Source organism: Petromyzon marinus, chromosome 28, assembly GCF_048934315.1.
Source record: "Petromyzon marinus isolate PM22_M1 ecotype Great Lakes invasive population chromosome 28, UKy_Petmar_22M1.pri1.0, whole genome shotgun sequence".
Lineage (NCBI taxonomy): Eukaryota > Metazoa > Chordata > Hyperoartia > Petromyzontiformes > Petromyzontidae > Petromyzon > Petromyzon marinus.
Window position 1 is genome coordinate 937,971 of NC_133694.1, and position 11,644 is coordinate 949,614.

At 56.3% G+C, this 11,644-nt stretch overlaps 1 protein-coding gene across 2 annotated transcripts; it reads right to left on the reverse strand.

Annotated features, from left to right (window-relative positions):
- Positions 1-4,667: 4,667 nt before the first annotated feature.
- Positions 4,668-8,840, reverse strand: ABRACL (ABRA C-terminal like). Of its 2 annotated transcripts, none has more exons than XM_032962050.2 (3): positions 8,568-8,840; positions 6,727-6,797; positions 4,668-5,563 (listed from the first exon to the last, which is right to left on the reverse strand). In XM_032962050.2, exons 1-3 carry the CDS (start codon positions 8,789-8,791, stop codon positions 5,376-5,378), a joined length of 483 nt encoding a protein of 160 aa, XP_032817941.1. In that variant the 5' UTR covers positions 8,792-8,840; the 3' UTR covers positions 4,668-5,375. The 2 variants fall into 2 exon arrangements, with proteins under 2 accessions (XP_032817941.1, XP_075926348.1); XM_076070233.1 differs by lacking the exon at positions 8,568-8,840 and adding an exon at positions 7,775-8,447.
- Positions 8,841-11,644: the final 2,804 nt, after the last annotated feature.

Consider the following 11,644-nt stretch of genomic DNA (forward strand, 5'->3'; position numbering starts at 1 on the left):
ACCATCCTCACCACCCCCACCACCCTCACCACCTTCACCACCCTCACCACCCTCACCACCCTCACCACCACCTTAATCACCCTCACCACCCTCACCACCCTCACCACCCCCACCATCCTCACCACCCTCACCACCCCCACCATCCTCACCACCCCCACCACCCTCACCACCTTCACCACCCCCACCACCCCCACCACCCTCACCACCCTCACCACCTTCATCACCCTCACCACCCCCACCACCCTCACCACCCTCACCACCTTCATCACCCTCACCACCCCCACCATCCTCACCACCCTCACCACCCTCACCACCCCCACCACCACCTTAATCACCCTCACCACCCTCACCACCCCCACCATCCTCACCACCCTCACCACCCCCACCATCCTCACCACCCTCACCACCCCCACCATCCTCACCACCCCCACCACCCTCACCACCTTCACCACCCCCACCACCCCCACCACCCTCACCACCTTCACCTTCATCACCCCCACCACCCTTACCACCCCCACCATCCTCACCACCTTCATCACCCTCACCACCCTCACCACCCTCACCACCCCCACCACCCTCACCACCCTCACCACCCCCACCACCCTCACCACCCTCACCACCCTCACCACCCCCACCACCCTTACCACCCTCACCATCCTCACCACCCTCACCACCCTCACCATCCTCACCACCCTCACCACCCTCACCACCCCCACCACCCTCACCACCCTCACCACCCCCACCACCCTCACCACCCTCACCACCCTCACAACCCCCACCACCCTCATAACCCCCACCACCCTTACCACCCTCACCATCATCACCACCCTCACCATCCTCACCACCCTCACCACCCTCACCACCCTCACAACCCCCACCACCCTCACCACCCTCACCATCCTCACCACCCTCACCATCCTCACCACCCTCACCATCCTCACCACCCTCACCATCCAGCCCTCCCCCTCATTAGACGCCTCATCCTCACCGTTCACCCTCACCGCTCACATCTCACCCTCACCCATACCCTCACCACAAACCCTCACCACTGGGCAAGACGGAAGGGCAGCGGGGGTCTCTGCTCGGACGTCACCGGGGGGCTGAGCGGACGGCGTCGGTGTGACGCTCCGTTGGTACCCCATCATGGACACCGGACACGCTAAGGACACGCTAAGGACACGCTAAGGACATGCCGTGGATGGTACCCCCGTGAAGGCTGCGCGTGCGGCACGTGGAGGTGGAGTTGGTGGCCGTGCTCTCCGCTCGTGAAGCGTGCCCGCCATCACCGGCGATCGCTTGCCGAATGCTGCACCCACTTTCACCAAATTGATATTTTGATTTTTGAACAACACAAATTTAAGTGTACGTATATATTTGTTGGAATATGTTAATGAGCACTAATTTATTGAGTTGTATTTTTTTTCTCTTATTAAAATGCAGCGAGTGGATGCGCCGTGCGTTGTGTGCGGGTTGTTTTGCGCGTAGCACCAACGATGTCCCTGAATTCTGAACTTCTTTCGCACCGTACGTAGCCAACCGCGCTAATCGGCGGTGCGACAGGGGAGGGTGCCACGATGCATGCCCTCGCACCGGGGCACCGGCGCTGCCCTCGAGCAGAGCGTTGTCTACCGGGCCGACGTTTCGGGCAACGATCCCTCCCTAGTTCCTCCTCCTTTGGAGCGGACACGTCACGCTCAGTTTGGAGGGCGCCGTTTGCGCCACAGGAGAGCGCTGTGACCAGGCGGGGTGGCGGCCGCAGGTAGCTGCTGCTGCTGCTGCTGCACGCGGCTGCCCGTGAACCAACACGCTGTGTGGAGGCAGCATCGAGGGTTGGTGGATCACGCAAAGATGTTGTGAGATTCCCCTGCCGTGGGTGTCGAGGAAGTGCAATACGCCTGGCTGGCCACGAGAAGGCGGCAGAGACAAGATGTAGACTCCGCCTGCTCCGTCTGTGCGGGATAGAGTGTTTCCCCCTCGCTCACGCGCATTGGTTTCTACGGTTTCCTCCAACATGGAAAGGCTCGTTAATTGGCTCAAAACGCAATAATATATAGAGGACCACAGAACTTGGGCAATTGTTGGCGCCGACTCTCTCCATTCGAGTGAACGCCTGTGCAGCAGCAGCGTGTGCCGAGTTGACAGCGGCGATGGTGACGATCGTTGAACTTCTTTCACACCGTACGTAGCCAGCCGTGCTAATCGGAGGTGCGGAGAAGTGGGGTGGGGCTGGGATTTAAACAACGGTGAACGAGCAACCGGAATTGAGCCATGGCCTCTCCGCTGCTGAGTGGAGGTCTCCGTTACGAGGTCAGTGAGGACACGGCCCAATGTCTCAATGCCCCCCCCATCGTCTCACTGCCCCCCCCCCCCCATCGTCTCACTGCCCCCCCCCCCCCCCATCGTCTCACTGCCCCCGCTCCCCCCCGTGAGAGCGCCGTGTGGGGCTGGTGACGTTCCTCCGCTGGGTGATGGCGCCCTCTGGTGGCGCCCCCCGGTGGCGCGCCGCCCTCGTCACTTCGCGATTCCGAGCGGCAGCTCCGCGGATTTGCCATCGCAACTGCACACAACTTCACTGTGTGTGTCACTTTGCTGTGTGTGTGCCACTTTGCTGTGTGCGTCACTTTGCTGTGTGTCACTTTGCTGTGTGCGTGCCACTTTGCTGTGTGTGTGCCACTTTGCTGTGTGTGTGTCACTTTGCTGTGTGTCACTTTGCTGTGTGTGTGTCACTTTGCTGTGTGTCACTTTGCTGTGTGTGTGTCACTTTGCTGTGTGTGTGCCACTTCGCTGTGTGTGCCACTTTTCTGTGTGTGTGCCACCTTGCTGTATGTGTTCCACTTTGCTGTGTGTGTCACTTTGCTGTGTGTGCCACTTCGCTGTGTGTGTGTCACTTTGCTGTGTGTGTGCCACTTTGCTGTATGTGTTCCACTTTGCTGTGTGTGTCACTTTGCTGTGTGTGTGCCACTTTGCTGTATGTGTTCCACTTTGCTGTGTGTGTCACTTTGCTGTGTGCCACTTCGCTGTGTGTCACTTTGCTGTGTGTGCCACTTTGCTGTGTGTGTGCCACTTTTCTGTGTTTTAGTACAAAAGACAGAACCCCCCCCCCCCCCTAATATCATGAACAGACTGTTGGGGCAAGTGCTGTCAGCGAGCACCTTTGAAGGCCGGAACGTCACACAAAAGGGTGGGTGGCCAACACCACGCCCGGCCGCCTTTGTCTCCCCAGTGGCGATGTTTATTACACATCGCACCGGGTACTCGTTTGTGGCTGAGTTCGACCTAGGGGAGGCCCAGGACCGGTTCAGACAATCGTCACTGGCGTTGGCCCTGAGCGGGAATCGAACTCGGGCGGCCGAGTTCGTAGCGCAGCGCGGTAACCACTGCGACACCTGTATACACACACCTGTATAGTGTATACACACCTGTATACACACACCTGTATAAACACACCTGTATAGTGTATACACACCTGTATACACACCTGTATACACACCTGTATAGTGTATACACACCTGTATAGTGTATACACACCTGTATAGTGTATACACACCTGTATAGTGTGTACACACCTGTATAGTGTATACACACCTGTATAGTGTACACACACCTGTATACACACACCTGTATAGTGTATACACACCTGTATACACACACCTGTATAGTGTATACACACCTGCATAGTTTATACACACCTGTATAGTGTATACACACCTGTATAGTGTATACACACCTGTATACACACCTGTATAGTGTATACACACCTGCATAGTGTATACACACCTGTATAGTGTATACACACCTGTATAGTGTATACACACCTGTATAATATATACACACACCTGTATACACAACTACAGTTATAGCAGTGCACTCACCTGAACCCACTCACCTCCGCTTTCTCACCTGCCCACCTGCCCACTCATCTCTGGCTCCGCTCCTCCGACACGTTGGGGTCTGGGTTCGAGTCCAGGTACAGGCTGCTTGCACGTGTTAGTAGGGGCGTATTCGTGGCGTCATTGCGTGGTGTATGACGTCATCACGCACGCTACACCCACACGGGGCGTCGCTCACACCGGCGTGACGTCACCACGCACGTGACTATTGGCAACGCTTAACCCTGGGTGAGGAAACATTGCAGCATAACCAGGATCGTCGTGGCGCATCTAAGTCACACGATAAGCAGGCATTCACCTCCTTCCTTCACAGGTCTGTCGCTCCACACAAAACGACTATTGTTGACCCATCCCATCAACCACACGGCCCTCTGGGAGTGCACGATTCCAGGCAGCACTGGTTCAACACGCAAATACTCCAGATCGATTTCGACAATCGGTGTCTCATCAGCAGCCAGCGGGGTGGGTTATCAGGCTTGTTTGAACCAATGCTGGCGAAATGCCAGATGTTTATCGGCAAGGACGCTCTGTTGGATATGGGTACAAGTTCAATGTAAACTCATACAATCATTAACAATTCTGAATTACAGTACTCCGTGCCATCCACACTGCACCCTCCCAAGGGGTCCCCCCCTTACCTCCCGCCCCTCCTCGTGAAGCCAAACCCCCTCGCAGGGTCCCCACGGGCTCGAGTCCAGTTGCCCTGTTGAGTGATGTCCAAGACCAACAATGGAATTGTACAGAGCCACGGTCAACACAACTCCACTATTCTCATCCTTACGAAGCAAATCCGTTTTATTCGGAAAGTCTTAAATGTATACAGTTCCACAAAAATATATTCCACATCTCACAATTCCGCACGTCACTCCAAAATAAGGATTCCAGTGAACAACTCAGTGACGCGACATGCGTGGGCGAGTGGCAGTGTCCCTCCATCACAGTTGCCGCTTCAGCAGTGCACACGACCGTGGATCTCTTTTTTAACCAATCATGAACGAGTAAACGTGGATTGACAATTACAAATAGGTAACAATGGCATTGGCTAATTGTGGCAGACTGAAAGCCACCGTACAAATCATCACCGTCAGCAGCCCAACCATCCTCGGGTTCCAACTCGCACACAACTTCCATCCTTGGGTTATCCACGATCCGTGAGCGCGTCCAAAGCTGGCATCGTCACAACAGCTGTGCAAGTTCACCGTCGCGTTCACGTATTTCTCTGCGGTGTAAACGCAACTATAGGAACATCACGCAGCACTTGCCCCGACAGTCTACGAGGCTACGTGGGCGATCTTTTACTTTGTTACATGGCAAGACCGTGAGAGGGGAAAGGCCTCCATCCAGCAGCGTATAGACCACGACCGACGGCGATGTTCTCAGCCGAGCGCGAGAGTCGCGGCACAGTAACGTGGACGAGGATGGCGCCACCGTCCCTCCGCACCCCCCCCGTGCCGTCGAGGCCACCTCCCACGCGCTTGCCAGGCCTCAGGCTTGCGCCAACAGCACGATGTCCACGTGGTCGTGAGCTCCCTGCAGCAGCACCTCGCCGTCGTAGGTCACCAGCTTGCGGCGCTTGGCGGCGCGCAGCGTCCCCACCAGCGCCTCGAACAGGTTGGCGCAGCGGTCGTCCGCAAACAGCGTCCCGAACTTCACCCGCACGAGGCCGTCCTGGCCTGTGGAGCGGAGGGGGCGGGGGGGGGAGAGACGGTGAGGATGGGGTGAGTAATGAGAGGTGGGGAGGGTGAGGTGGTGATGAGGTGTAGGTGAGGTTGGATAAGGTGACAATGAGGGTGGAGGTGATGTCAGGATGAGGTGATGACAGTTCGAGGACGGTGTATGGGATGCGGAGAGATGAGGAACGTGAAGATGAGGTGATGAGGTGGAGTGGAGGAGAGGTGTTCTAGGTGACGTTGATCAATGACTGCACACAAAACGACCTCGCATTAAATTTCCTTCTGTACTTCAATTGCATTCAGTCCTCGCTCTGAGAATCCAATTTCTGTACAGACTGCCAGACGATGAGAAGAGGCCTCTGTGGCAGGGTGAGTGGGGGCAGTGAGTGGGGGCAGTGAGGGGGGGCAGTGAGGGGGGGCAGTGAGTGGGGGCAGTGAGTGGGGGCGGTGAGTGGGGGCAGTGAGTGGGGGCGGTGAGTGGGGGCAGTGAGTGGGGGCAGTGAGTGGGGGTAGTGAGGGGGGGCAGTGAGGGGGGGCAGTGAGTGGGGGCAGTGAGTGGGGGCGGTGAGTGGGGGCAGTGAGTGGGGGCAGTGAGTGGGGGCAGTGAGGGGGGGCAGTGAGTGGGGGCAGTGAGTGGGGGCGGTGAGTGGGGGCAGTGAGTGGGGGCAGTGAGTGGGGGCAGTGAGTGAGGGGGCAGTGAGTGGGGGCAGTGAGTCGGGGCAGTGAGGGGGCAGTGAGTGGGGGCAGGGGGTGAGTGGGGGCAGTGAGTGGGGGCAGTGAGTGGGGGCAGTGAGTGGGGGCAGTGAGTGGGGGCAGTGAGTGGCGGCAGTGAGTGGGGGCAGTGAGTGGGGGCAGTGAGTGGGGGCAGTGAGTGGGGGCAGTGAGTGGCGGCAGTGAGTGGGGGCAGTGAGTGGGGGCAGTGAGTGGCGGCAGTGAGTGGGGGCAGTGAGTGGCGGCAGTGAGTGGGGGCAGTGAATGGGGGCAGTGCTGCCCTCTACCGGACAGTGCTGGAGAGGTCACCGGATGGGCTCTGGGCAGCAGCTCTTAAAGAGTCATCGCGTTCGAAACTCGAGAGGCAGAGAGAGAGGTGGGGGATCGTCGCTCGTCTCGCGATACACAACCAGGGGAGAAGGGCACAGTGGGAGTCACAGTGGCAGTCGTACCGGGAGCTCCCAGCCGCCTGATCTCCTCCAGCAGCAGCGACACCTCGTGGTCCACGTTCATAACGGCGGCGCTGGCGCACGCACACAAAACAAAAGACAGAGATCCCCCGGGGTAGCCTTCACAGCCTTCACGGACTGCTGGGGGCAAGTGCTGTTGTGAGCGATAGCAGCATCAGCAGCAGCAGCAGCGATGGAGGCCGGCACGGCACACGGAGCGGCTGGGTGGGTGATCAGTAACCACGTGTTCGCTGCCTTGACGGTGCTGGGCGTTCTGACGTTGTGCTGCCCACTAGGGGTGATTCAAGTGACGCACATCGGGGGTCAGCACGCGCTTTGCGACTCCCTACCAGGCGTCACAGCATCTTGACCATAGCAAGACGGAGCGTTGGAGCCACGGTTACCATCTCGTTCCTTGTGGTCAATTAAAGCGGTTAACGTTCCATCGCTTGGACATATCCGTATTAATACGTTTGTATTTCATGACAATATTTGTAGAGATACGTACACGTGCTGTTGTGAATGTGCAAATACCGTAGCTCTGTATCACCGAAAGCAATGAGGCCTTGCCAGAATGTTCTTGCAAGGTGCATCAGTAGTTTCATGGGCTGGCTACCTCCAGTGTGCTGCACGACACGCTCGGATTGTGCGAGATTCATTAAAGCAGCATTGTGTTCACTTGGCCAGTTTATGACTGCAAATCTTTATGACCCAGTTTTTGCAACAGCATACATTGTTGTAGGCGCTTGTGTTAAAGTCTTCAGGAGCGGAATCAATGATCTCATCTCTTTCCTTTCATTCCAACCGGAGTCCAACTCATTCCAACTTGGACCTCATTCATTTCGACCAATCGTTACCAAACCTAATTCACTACGGACCGATGCAAGGCGGTTCTTTCAATCCAACATCACGGAGTTCAGATCATCCTGACGTTGCCGTACGTTGCTGCAACGTTGTGTTCAATTGTTTCGTCGGATAGTGGCGCGCGCGACAATGGTAGAACATCCTGCCCGGCCGCCTTTGTCTCCCAAGTGCTGATGGGAGTACTCACTTGTGGCCCAATCCAAGTAGGCGAGACGCCGCCACCGGCTCAGATCACCGTCACTGCTTTTGGCCGTGAGCGGGAATCGAATTCGGGTGGCCGGGTCCGTGAGCGTAGTGCGCTAACCACTGCGCCACCGCTCCCCGCGGTTGACGCGCGCGCGCACACACGGAGGGGATTTGTTCTCTCGGGAAGTCTCCTGCCAAGTTGTCGCGGCAGGGGGCGATGTTGCTGCGCGTGACAGCAGCAGCATCAGCTTTGAGACGGCTAACCAGGAACCAGCTTTGGCCGGGGGAGGGAGGACGGCCTTCATCCAGCAGTGGATTGACAATGGAGGGAGGGGGGTGAACGCATTTTAACCTCCACCAGCCACCCCCGTAGACTGCCAGATCACACCTGGCTCGCCTCCATCTTCTCCCGGCACACGCCGTCCAGTCTCACGTGGCTGCTGCTGCTGCTGCTCCACAGCCGTGCGCGTGGGCGTCTCGCCCAGCTTAGCGGCGAGCCGGCGAATTACCCAAAAGTAACTTCCGCACGCGACACACGATATCTATCCAGGTAGCTTGGAGGCTTCCATCCAGCAGTGGATATACCATGTCTGGCGGTGATGATGCTGATGGGCGAACGGCGCTTGTGCCCCACGGTAACGGAAGAGCCGCTGCCCCTACTGCTGCTGCTGACGATCATGGTGGTGGTGGTGGTTTCTATTCAACGAATTGTTTGGGGCACAGGTTGGGTGACTCTTACACAACTCTGAGACCACGACCCCCAGGCGCAGCCTTCAGAGTTCTCTCTCTCTCACCTTGGGTCGCGCAAACAAAAACACACTCGCGAACGTGGAGTCTGGCCTCTGATGTCCCGTGGGCGAGGTTCGCGTCCGGGTCCAGGCTGTGGTTGAGCAGCAGCAGGAAGAGGAGGAAGCTGCCGCGCCCAGTCACGAGGTGGCGGTGGCCTCCTCCTCCCCGTGAGCACGAGGGAGGAGGGGCAACTGGGGACGTCCCCGCGTCTCCCCCCCTCCCACGCCATGGACAAACCTGCAAGGGGGGGTCCTCTGAGCCCGGTTAGATTCCCGCTCGCGGCCACCACCACCACCAGAGGCGATCATCTCAACCGGTTCTGGCGCCTCCCCTAGGTAGACCCAGCCTCAAACGAATGGCTGGTGCGGTGTGTAAATATCAGCACCGGGGGAGACAAAGGCGGACGGGAGACGTGGTGCCGGTCAACCCACTTCACGCCCTCGCGTGCCGTGCCGACTCAACACAGGAGTCGGCACGGTCTAAGCCGTGCTCTATTCACTGCTGGATGCGAGCGATCCCAGAGTCTGGCTGGCACCATCCACCCCGCCACACGCGGCCGTGGTTATGTAATCGAGGCCAAGATCCCCTCCCCCGCTCACCCGCAGCAGACTGGAGGGGAATTCACTTTTCGTCATCGGCAGCAGCAGCATAGGCCATTGTCTTCCACTGCTGGTTGAAGGCCATCCCAAGACCCTGGACGAGAATCAGTAACCGTACCAAATAATCTCTTCTCAAGCACGTACTGTAGTATGCAATCATAAGGACCTTGCTCAATTCAAGGGCAGTTTTATAACTCTCATGTTACTGTACAACTTTCATGAGTGTGTTGCTGGCCGCTTGTACAAAAATACACGGATTCATGTACGCGTAGAGACAAAGACAAATGTCACCTAGATAGCCTTGACTGACTTGCGGCAAGTGGCGTTAGCGAGCACCTTTTAAGGCCGGCACGGCATATAAGCGGGTGGGGGTTCAATACCCCACGCCTGGCCGCCTTTGTCTCCCCAGTGGCAATGTTCTCATCGCACCAAGGTACTCATTTGAGGCCGAGTCGACCTAAGGGAGGCCCAGGACTGGTTCCGGTTATCGGGTTGGGAGCGCAGTGGCGCTAACGGCGGCACCACCACTCCCCACAGACACAGCACTCACACCGTAATCCACAACAAGACAAAGTTCCCCCGAGTAGCCTCACAGGACCGTAGCGGCAAGTGCTGTTGTACCATTGTATTATACCGGCAAGGCACGCTAGTGGGCGGTGTGGTCAGCACCACGCTTGAGGCGTCGCTGTTCATCTCTGAGCAGCGCTGTGCACAGCAGTAACGCGTTACTCTCGTCAAAGTAATTCACGTTTCATTTTTACATTCCTCTTACTCGGCACGACCGCTTAACTTTCACTTTCACCAACTACAATGATAACATATTCTTGGTTCTTTCGGTAAAGCCACGTAGAAGGGAAACAATAAAATAATATAAATATAAAACAATGAAATTCTCACGACGTTTCGACTGCAACACAAGCAATCATCATCAGGTGTGAAAACCACAGCCACATTTTCCAAATTTCCAAATTTTCTGGCTGTGGTTTTCACACCCGATGATGATTGCTTGTGTTGCAGTCGAAACGTCGCGAGAATTGTATTGTTTTATATTTTTATTATTTTATTGTTTCCCTTCTACGTGACTTTACCGAAAGAACCAAGAATATGAATCCCTGCAGTCACGAAAGCTTTAAATCAAAATTACAATGATCACGTCACCATTTCAAACCAGCGACGTATAAACATTGGTGTCCGACGCACAGCCTGCAGTCAGAGTAACGAAATCGCAGCAAGCTAAATAAGTATAATGGGATTGTTACTTCGAGAAGAGATACGACTGGAATGGTTCACATTGTGACTAGCCGGTACCCTTTGAGTGTTCTCCGAACCAGAAGTGTGCTCACACACGCGCGCGCACGTGTGCATGCATGCACACACAAGGCAAAGATCCCCCGGATAGCCTGACACAGACTGTTGTGGCAAGTGCTGTTAGCGAGCACCTATGAAGGCCCGGAACAGCACATGAGCGGGATGGGTGGCCAACACCACGCCCGGCCGCCTTTGTCTCCCCAGTGCTGATGTTTAATACACACTGCACCAGGTACTATTTGGAGGCTGAGCCGATCTAGGGGAGACCTGTGACTGGTTCAGATATTCCTCACTGGTGGTGGACGTGTGCTGGAGTCGAACTCGAGTCCACACGTGCACGCGTACACGTATACACGCACACGTGTACGCAAACACGCCTGTGTACGTGTGCACACGTGTGTTTACACGCCATGTGCGCACATACGTGTACACACACACCGTGTGCACGTGTGTGTACACACACCGTGTGCACGTGTGTGTGCACACACACGGGCAGCAGGAATAACAGCAGCGCGCGGGGTTTATCGAGGCGAAGCCAAAGGAATGCCCGGAACGCAACAAGGCGGACGCAACTCTGGTTAGAGGCAGACAGAGACACGGAGAGAGGCAGAGAGGAGAGAGAGGCAGATATTCAGAGAGGAAGGAGAGACAGAGAGAGAGGCAGGCATTCAGATAGGAATGAGAGACGGAGAAACGGAGAGAGAGGCAGAGAGAGGCAGACATACAGGGAACGCTTCACGAATATACAGACAGAGAAACGGAGAGACAGGCATAGAGACAGAGAGACAGAAAGACAGAGAGACAGGGACAGAGGCAGAGAGACAGATGTAAGAGAGACAGAGGCACAGACAGAAGGACCGACAGACAGACAGAGATTCAGACGGATAGGTGGACAGAGGAGACAGACGGATCAGCATCAAACGCAGACGTACAGATAGACAGACACCATCACCTCCATACAAAGATTGCCCCAATAGATGTTGGGGCAAGTTCTGTTAGCGTCATGCTCGACCGCTTTTGTCTCCCCAGTGCTGATGTTTACACACCGCCTTGGGCACTCGTTTAAGGCTGAGTCAACTTAGGGACACGCACCTGAACATACAAACCGGGCTCTGATGGGAAAGGGATGTGGGATGGGGTGTGTGGAGGCGGTAGCGGGATGGGTAGAGGGATGG

Excerpts from the sequence above, each read along its gene's own strand:
- ABRACL (XM_032962050.2), bottom strand. The coding sequence starts at position 8,791 with ATGGCGTGGGAGGGGGGGAGACGCGGGGACGTCCCCAGTTGCCCCTCC. Across the intron at positions 6,798-8,567 it reads TTTTGTTTGCGCGACCCAAG|CGCCGCCGTTATGAACGTGG; the intron begins GTGAGAGAGAGA and ends TGCGTGCGCCAG. Across the intron at positions 5,564-6,726 it reads CAGGCGGCTGGGAGCTCCCG|GCCAGGACGGCCTCGTGCGG; the intron begins GTACGACTGCCA and ends TCCGCTCCACAG.